The sequence below is a fragment of the Orycteropus afer genome, unplaced genomic scaffold, assembly GCF_000298275.1.
Source record: "Orycteropus afer afer isolate SDZICR_OR568_19922 unplaced genomic scaffold, OryAfe1.0 scaffold00267, whole genome shotgun sequence".
Taxonomy (NCBI): Eukaryota; Metazoa; Chordata; class Mammalia; order Tubulidentata; family Orycteropodidae; genus Orycteropus; species Orycteropus afer.
The window spans coordinates 1,516,137-1,524,865 of record NW_006921854.1 but is presented as its reverse complement, the minus strand read 5'-3'; the positions used below and the strand labels follow the sequence as shown (position 1 = coordinate 1,524,865).

At 41.5% G+C, this 8,729-nt stretch overlaps 1 protein-coding gene across 1 annotated transcript in view; it reads left to right on the top strand.

The window, feature by feature from the left end:
* The window catches only part of RNF20 (ring finger protein 20), a 29,330-nt gene extending 23,242 nt beyond the window's left edge, over positions 1-6,088 (top strand). The window contains exons 13-19 of the mRNA XM_007950313.2: positions 184-301; positions 816-965; positions 3,266-3,478; positions 4,345-4,470; positions 4,627-4,767; positions 5,566-5,667; positions 5,912-6,088. Of these exons, the coding sequence (XP_007948504.1) occupies positions 184-301; positions 816-965; positions 3,266-3,478; positions 4,345-4,470; positions 4,627-4,767; positions 5,566-5,667; positions 5,912-6,088 (1,027 nt within the window). The remainder of the gene's footprint in view (positions 1-183; positions 302-815; positions 966-3,265; positions 3,479-4,344; positions 4,471-4,626; positions 4,768-5,565; positions 5,668-5,911) is intronic.
* The last annotated feature ends 2,641 nt before the right edge of the window (positions 6,089-8,729 follow it).

Below are 8,729 nucleotides of genomic sequence, written 5' to 3'. Positions count from 1 at the left end.
TTCTCCAAATGATTTTGAGTTTTGTTCCACATTGTTCTCCCTCTCTATCAAGGGTCTCCTACATAAGATCCCCTTCCAAGTGGATGACAGTAAATATTCTGTTAATTTACAGTTTCCTCGTTCTGATGCCCTTTGTTTTTCATTACGCCTTTGTTTTCTCAATATTTCCCCGCCCCCTCATAGGAAGGCACAAGAAAGCCAGAAGGAGATGAAGCTGTTGCTGGACATGTACCGCTCGGCCCCCAAGGAGCAGAGAGACAAAGTGCAGCTGATGGCAGCGGAGAAGAAGTCCAAGGCCGAGGTAACCGAGTTCTGCATTTGCTGTCACTCTGGTTAACCCTGCACTTGTGGGAGCTTTTTTTACTTCTGAGAGGTACAGTGTCTATCTTTAAGGTTAGTATTTAACTCAGCAACGTTTTCTACTCCTTTAAAGACTGACCATCTAAAATAAAGATTTTCAGATTCTCTGTAAGGTGGTAAGGTATATTTGAATTACTGAGGATAGGAATAGCTTTTTCAAGTCTTTTATTACCCTTCTCCCCATATAAATGATTGCTATGGACATTCACTCGTTCTGATACTTTTGGGAGGAATGTGTTAGCCTCTTAAAATATGAGGCCTAGAAAAAAAAGGCCAAGATCCAGTATTCTAAAGAAAGGTACCTGTGTACTCCTCAAACACGTTACTCAGAAATGTGATGTTGAAACAAAGAATTGTTAAAACAGTGTGCTCACGTGCTATGCTAACATCTCATTTATTCCTTTGTTCTAGAATTTTGTAAAGCTTCTTTTTGTGGAATTCCTTTCCTCTTGTAGTTGGAAGATCTGAGGCAAAGACTCAAGGATCTAGAGGATAAGGAGAAAAGAGAGAACAAGAAAATGGCTGATGAGGATGCTCTGAGGAAGATCCGGGCGGTGGAGGAGCAGATTGAATACCTGCAGAAGAAGCTGGCCATGGCCAAGCAGGTGGGCACACTTTGTTTCCTTAATTGGCTTTTTAAGCGTTGCCTGACAAGAGGGAGTTACTGCCAGTGAAATTTGCTTTCATTCCAGTCTTTTTTTAAATTGATGCTTTTTTTTTTCTATGTGTTTTCTTGTTTGTTTACGTTGAAATCATCATCTGTCTGTTATTTTGTTTTGTATATTTGTGAAGCATGAGGTGTACCTTTCAAATGGATGGCTGGTTGTTCAAACGTTGTTTATTGAGGCATATTTTCATTTCTTGCTGATCTGAAATCAGGTTATAGTGAATATAAAATCAAAAATAAAAGATACAAAATTTTATCCACGTTATGATTATAAGTAGAGGAAACCAAGAAAACCATGCCCTCTATAAAAAAATTATAAATAAATAACCAACATGTTAACTATGAGGGAAATTTTTCTTCTTATGAGGAACATGTATTTCTTAAATTTTATTAATATTTAATGATAAAAATACCAAAAATATTATAAAAAACCAGTGACATTGAAACTGTGGGAGCCAGAACTCGATGGGACCGCCTTGTTCCTTTGGGGTCCTGCAAGTTTTCTGCCTTTGGCAGGGTGCAGTCACCACTTTTCTGTTGCTGTCTGCTTATGGGAAATACTTGAGTTTTCCTTCTATGACAGGTTTCTGCTTTGCACAGCTTCTGGCTTTTGTGGGTTTCACTGTAATGTTTCCCATTAGGAGCACCTTCACTCTTCCTGAGAAATAGAATCCTTATCATGAGAGGAAGTTGTTTTCTGGTGACTTGATCATTGACTTTAAAAAGAGGAACTTAATTTAGATCTTATACATGTTATTTAAAAAAAAAAAAAATAGGTATTTCAGATTTTCTTTTATTTGTTGAATGCCCCTTTAGTTTAAGGGAAAAAAAAAAATCAGGAAATTAAACTATCATAGTTTCCAAAACAAGTGGAAAGAAAGACCCATTATGTTATTGTATAGGGCAACTCACTATCTTAAAACTGTTGTTTCAGTCTAAGTTAATGTGCAAATTTAATGCAAACCCAACAAAAATACTAATTTCCTTTTGTTTTTAATTTATTTTGGTACCAGACAAACTGATTTTAAAGTTCATGGGAAAGGGTAAACCAGAGTGGCTTGAAAACTGAAAAAGAAGACCCGTATTGGGGATAGGGAATTCCTGCCTTGACCAGTTATTGTAGCATACAGTTTCAGTGAGTGAAATAGCATGGAACTAAAAGACTATTAGAACTGAACAGAAATTCCAGAAATAGACCAAAGTACATGAGTAATACCTGATGAAGATTTAAATTAGTAGGGAAAAGGAAGATTATTACATGTGGTTGGGCAAAAATAAAACAGTATTGAAAAAAAAATGGACGCATACTTGAATGCCCTGTGCTTGGAATAGTTTCCAGATGGATCGTAGATGTTGTTGTTGGGCACTGTCAAGTCGGCTTCGACTCGTAGCGACCTGTGTGCAGCAAAACGAACACCGCGTGGTCGCGCATTGTCCAGGTCACGGAGAGAATATCACAAAAGGGAATCTATGAAAGAGCGCTAAGAAACATGAGTAAATTCCTTTTTAAATTTGGAATGGAGGAGCTCTTACTAGCTATTCCTAAAAGTCTAGACAGCATGAAAGAAAAAATTGATAATTTTGACATATGGGGGGAAAAAGCCTTCTTCATGGCAAAAACCCTGTTAGTAAAGTCAAAAGAAAAGATAAACGTGAAAACAGTATTTTTAACTCATATCATAAAAGAATTTACCTTTCCAATATATAAAAAAAAACCTCTAAAAATTAATAGTGAGGAAAACCCAATAACCCAATAGTAATAGAAGCAAGAGACATGAGTGGTTCACAGAAACAGCACAGATGAATCTCGTGTGGAATGATGCTCAGACACCTGTCAGTTAAGGTTCTTACTAGATACCACTCTTCACCTGTCAGTTTGTTATGAAACTTAATTTTTGCAACACTAGTGGAGAGGTTGTAGATCACATTCAGTGTGATTCTTGTAGAAAACGGAAGAAATGTGAGGTCTTATGATAGAAGTTGTCTCAAATAGCTGCCACATCTTTCTCCTGCAGGGCGGCTGGTGGTTTCAAACCACTGATGTTTTGGTTAGCAGTCAGGTGCATAATCACTGCACCATCCAGGTTCCTATTATTTCTCAATGAGCAGTGGCAAAGTGGGAAAGTTTTGTTTCCTGTGCTCCTTTCTTTGGAGCTAGGAATGAGTTAGTTTTGTTTGAGGTGTGCCGGACCCATCCAGTGCTGTTGGAATGAAGGGTTTACCTCCTCCTCCTTTTAGGAGGAAGAAGCTCTCCTGTCTGAGATGGATGTCACGGGGCAGGCCTTTGAAGATATGCAGGAGCAAAATATCCGGTTGATGCAGCAGTTGCGAGAGAAGGATGATGCAAATTTCAAGCTTATGTCAGAACGAATCAAGTCCAATCAGATACACAAATTGCTTAAGGAGGAGAAGGAGGAGCTGGCAGACCAGGTTTTGACTCTGAAGACTCAGGTAATTAGGATGAATAGAACTTTCCATTTTGTTGAATCAGTACTTTCTGCATGAAGATATATGAATAAAAGAATGATGTTTGTGGCTCTACCTGTAATACGGAAGAAAATGCTAGAAAATAAAATGTCTTATCGTTAAGGCCCAATATAGCTGTTAAAGCAAATACGTATATGTCTATTCTTACAGAAAAATGTCTACAGTGTATCACTAAGTGATTTATTTTATGATCCCTTTTACGTTTTTTAAAAAATAGATAGTCTTTGTGTATGTGCTATATATTTAGAACATTGTCTGGAAGGCTTCCTGAGAAACTGTAAGAGTGGTTACCTGGCTCCAGCAGGATGTTGGGACAGATGTTTGTGGCTCTGGTGTTTGGAAGCGAATTGTGATTTTCCTTTTCATTCCTTAATATTGTTTGATTAAACTTTGGCATGAATTTCAAGAAAAAGCCTACTTTTTTTTTTTTGTACTCTCTAGCCGTTCTGACAGAGATGCACTTGGACTTTTGTTTGAGCTGTGATTACAGGCCATTGGTTCTCCTAGGAGTTGCCAGGCTTTGGGGCTTCCTGTAGTGGGAGAAGATGCCCATCTGTAGATGTAATTTCCTCTCTTCTTGGCAGTGTGGAGAGGAATCTTTCTGGTGTTTTCTAGATTCTTACTTGAATCTTCAGCAGTATTTCATCCTGCAAGTGAAGTTTTTAACTATTAATCACTTGAGTTTATTTTGACACGTTCATGGGTAAAATGAATACTAATTTGAAATTCCTAATACATTCTATTTTGGGAGTCTATGGTTAACAGAGCATAGGCAGTTTTATTTTTTTCTTCCTTCCTGTTTGTGTTAAAATCTGCTTGCTTCTTCAAAGGTTGATGCCCAGTTGCAGGTAGTGAGGAAACTGGAAGAGAAGGAGCACCTGCTGCAGAGCAACATTGGCACGGGGGAGAAGGAGCTGGGTCTCAGGACCCAGGCCTTGGAGATGAATAAACGCAAGGTATGCGCGATTGCTCTGTAATCTGACAGGATGGTTGGTCTCAGAGTACAGGTCAGGTGTGACACTCATGACGTTTTTCTCTGGGTCTTGGGTTAACGTTTTGCCTCACTGGAAATACGGGGTGATGACGTGACGATGTCGGTACATCCCCCTTAGGCAATGGAAGCAGCTCAGCTTGCAGATGACCTCAAAGCACAACTGGAGTTGGCTCAGAAGAAGCTCCATGATTTTCAGGATGAGATTGTGGAGAACAGTGTCACCAAAGAAAAGGACATGTTCAATTTCAAACGAGCCCAGGCAAGAACAGCTGTCTCTTCTTTACAGTTTATCTTCCAGGTGTTTCTGAGCTTTGAAGTGGTCCGTATTCTGAAAGAGTTCCTGGATTATATGTCATCTGCTAGACTGCAAGGTTCTTGAGGGAAGAGCTTCACTGCCATATCCCCCAAACAAATCATGGGGCCTCACACCTTGTAGGCAGGGGACCTTTATTAAGGGAGGGCATTTGTTGTTGTTGTTGTTGTTATGTGCCGTGGAGTCAGACCCAACTCATAGCGACCCCTCCTTGAGTTTCCGAGGCAGTATCACTATGGAAGTAGATTGCCCAACCTTCCTTCCGAGAAGGGAGGGCATTAGTGAATTGTTAAAGAAGTAGCAGCATAATTAGATTGGAGGATTTTAGAATTCACTTATAATTTCGGTTTTTTGAATGTCAGCTATTTCCTTTGTTGCTTTTTAATCCTTATCCGTAAGTCTGTGAATTATTTTCCTTCAATCTACCTTTAGCTTAAAACTCGTTACCTTAAAATCAAGTGGCCAATCTTTTATCATGTTTTTTTTTAATTCCCCCCTCTGAGCTCTTAGACTGTATTCTCACAGGACTACTTGGGCCGTAGTTAGATATAGTTCTGGTTTGGGGATAGGATTATGATTGCCCGTCCTGAAACAAAGCAAAACATCCTGCCGTTTGCAATTCGCTGCATTCTTAAAGGGTAGCTGGGCGTGAAAAGACAGAGAATTCAAGTTGTAACCATTATTTTTCTCAAAAATGGCAGGTGTGAGAAAGTGTGTCTAATGGGAATGGCTTTTCTACTGCAGGAAGACATCTCTAGACTCCGAAGGAAGCTGGAGACCACAAAGAAACCAGACAATGTGCCCAAATGCGATGAGATCCTGATGGAGGAGATTAAGGATTACAAGGTTAGAGAAAGTGCCTTTGGCAAGGCCTGGATGGCCTACTAATAAACGGGGAGAACAATACTGAACTTTCTCACAAGTAGATAAGCAGAGAAGGGTTTATTTTTTAGGGGAAGGAGAATGCTCCTCTTGTCTTAGACCTTTGTGGGGAGCTTTCGCCTTGTTATTGTTGTTTTCTAGCTTTCGTGTGAGAGCCACTAGACCATACACTTACGGTTGCTCAGATTCTGGCCCTTCTCTGTTTCAGGCACGCCTGACCTGTCCGTGTTGCAACATGCGTAAAAAGGATGCCGTACTCACCAAGTGTTTTCATGTTTTCTGCTTTGAGTGTGTGAAGACTCGTTATGACACCCGCCAGCGCAAATGTCCCAAGTGTAATGCTGCTTTTGGTGCCAATGATTTCCATCGCATCTACATTGGGTGATCCGAGTCAAGAGAAGAAGAGAGGCTGGCTGGCCAGGCACTTCCTCCTTAACTACCCAACCTCTACCTCTGTTCTCCTTGGCGCTCACCTAAGGGCAGTTGGCCTGCCACCCGTCTCTGCTCCATAGACTTTACCTCCTGGTCTCCTCTCCAAGAGCTCCGTGACTGTGGAGGGGAGGATGGGTAAATCCAAGCCCTGGTTTTGGATGAATTAGAAACAAAAGGCTCCTGTTTGTCTTCCCTGCCAGCCCCCTTCATTTCCTGCCTTCGACTCGCCAGCATTTCCTTCTTCAGGCCCACTGTGTAATATTAGATTGTCCTTTCCTTCTGAGGAAGTCAACTGGGTGTTTTTTGACTTGGAAAAGAGGGCAAAGAAGAATGGAAACACATGGCTGTTGGGGAAGTGGTCTTGTAGAAATAAGCTGTCTGTGGGCACAAACGTTTCTTGACTTGGGCAGTAAACTTTTTGTAAACTTGGGTTATGAAGTGTAATTGTGCTACTCCTTCCTGGATGGTTTGAGGCCTTAATGAAATTATGTCCAGGATGACTCAATCCATTTCCTGTTCATAGCACAGTAGCTTGTTAAGATCAGCTGGCTTCCTTGGTAAAGTGATTTAATTTTGAATGTCTACTAATTAAAGTCTTTACATTTCTTGAGGCCAGAATAGTTTTAAGTAATATAGCTCTTTTTGTTTTCTAATGAAATGAAGTTGGAAAGGAAGGGGCACAGGACTGAGGTGGGAGGACATCGTCTGGTATGCTGGACTCCATACGGAGAGGCTTTGGTGAGCTATGAATTACTCTCAGCCTCTGCGGGACAGATCATTCCAGATAGCCTCTGTCACGTTTCTGCAAGACTTTCTATTGCACAAGCTTCAATTAAAGTAGGATTCAGTTTGGTTTTGTGTGTGTGGTTCTTTTTATATTTTTTTGAAACTTTGATCTTTGTTATTTTTAGTTGTTATTCTACCTGCTGTCCTAGACTTGAATTCTCTTGGGCTGAAATAATCAACTTAAAAGGCTGGCTATGGTTAAAGGATGTAGTTTTTTTGACTAATTGAAGCACTGTTTTCCCAGTTGTTTTACTGAGGAGAAACTATGCACGAAAGATGACAGTTTATTTGACTACTCATTTGTCTTCCATAGACAGGTATGGGGGTAAGAGATTGTGATTTATTTTCCAGGATTATCCTGCTGCCTTGCACTTTGGGTTGAGAGTTCATAAATTAAACGTTTTGATAGTCAGCTATAAATCAGAGGTTCTATGTATCCCAGGTGAGGTGCTGTGCAAAGTCTGTTTTTTTCCTTCATTGCAGCTTGTCCTGGAACATGAGTGAGGGGCAAGCCCATGGCCCTTGTGGTCACTGTCTGCTATCAGCAGGACTTGCTATGAATTCCACAAAGTCGTGTGGAATGGTTAAGAAATGGGTCTAAGTGGGACATGTTAAAAGCAAAAGTCATCACAAGGTGTCATGGGTACATCGATCCCCCTCTGCCACTTCCCCCCCCCCGCCTCCACCGAGCCACGCTGGGCAGGTGCTGCTGCTGGACACAGTGGGTTGGCATTCCGGTGACAGGATGATCTAACAGCTTCCCCCGCTGCCCTCAGGGCAAATGTGAGCATAACTTGGTTGGGGACAGGGGACAAATCATCTATTTGGGCAGCAGGTGGTTTAGGTTTGGACATTAGCTATTTGTGAGTGTTTTCTGGGAAAGCCATCTGCCCAGCATCTGAGGTCTGTGGAATGCTGTGGAAGCAGCCACTAGACCCATGGGAAGCTGCATTTAAGAGAAGCTTTTCCAGGTGGGAAGAGCAGGGAACACCTAGTCTTAAACTACCTTGAGATCCAGGCAACCCACGGTGGGCTCCCAAAGGCATTTTTGGTTAATGACTGAAAATTGTGATTGGGGGGCAGTTCAGCCCCTCTTACTATAAAGGAAGTCAGTGGATGGGCTTTGGTAATACCTCCCAAGTCATGCACCAGATTTCATTTCCGTCCTTTGTACATTATCCACAGCTGTCTTCAGATTCTTAAAGGATATTTTACGACTTCACAAATCCTGGGAAAATTAATAACCATTGTGCTAGATCCTAGCAAATATATAAGGAATTGTAAAAGATTATTTTAAAACAATGCCTATTAATGCCACTGTTCTTGTTACCTAGTGCCACTCTGACAGGAATATACCACAAATGGGATGGCCTTAACAAATAGGTGTTTATTCTTACAATTTGGAGGCTTTAAGTCCAAGTTCAAAGGGCCAAGCTCTAGGGGCTGGGTGAAAGCCCCTCAACCTTGGGGTCCAGCTTTGCCTCCTGCTACCAGCCCACTGGAGCTAGAGGCATTTCTTCACTCAGACAGCTGCTGGCTGCTGAGGCTGAGAAGCCCCAAGGTTGACAAAAGGCACAGTCCCCACATTACCAAACCACATGGCAGGCCATTAACTTAAGTCCATTTTAAGTCCCAAGGTCAGCAGAGCATAGCAGGCTGCTGAGCAACGATGACACGGCTACACTCAGGGTCCAAGCTGCCATAGGCTAGAGACCATTCTCAAAGCTTCTCCTTAAATACAGGAAGCAGACCACATACCCAAAGGCAGCTACTCAGCTGCTCCCAGTTGATTGCACCATGGAGTTGAT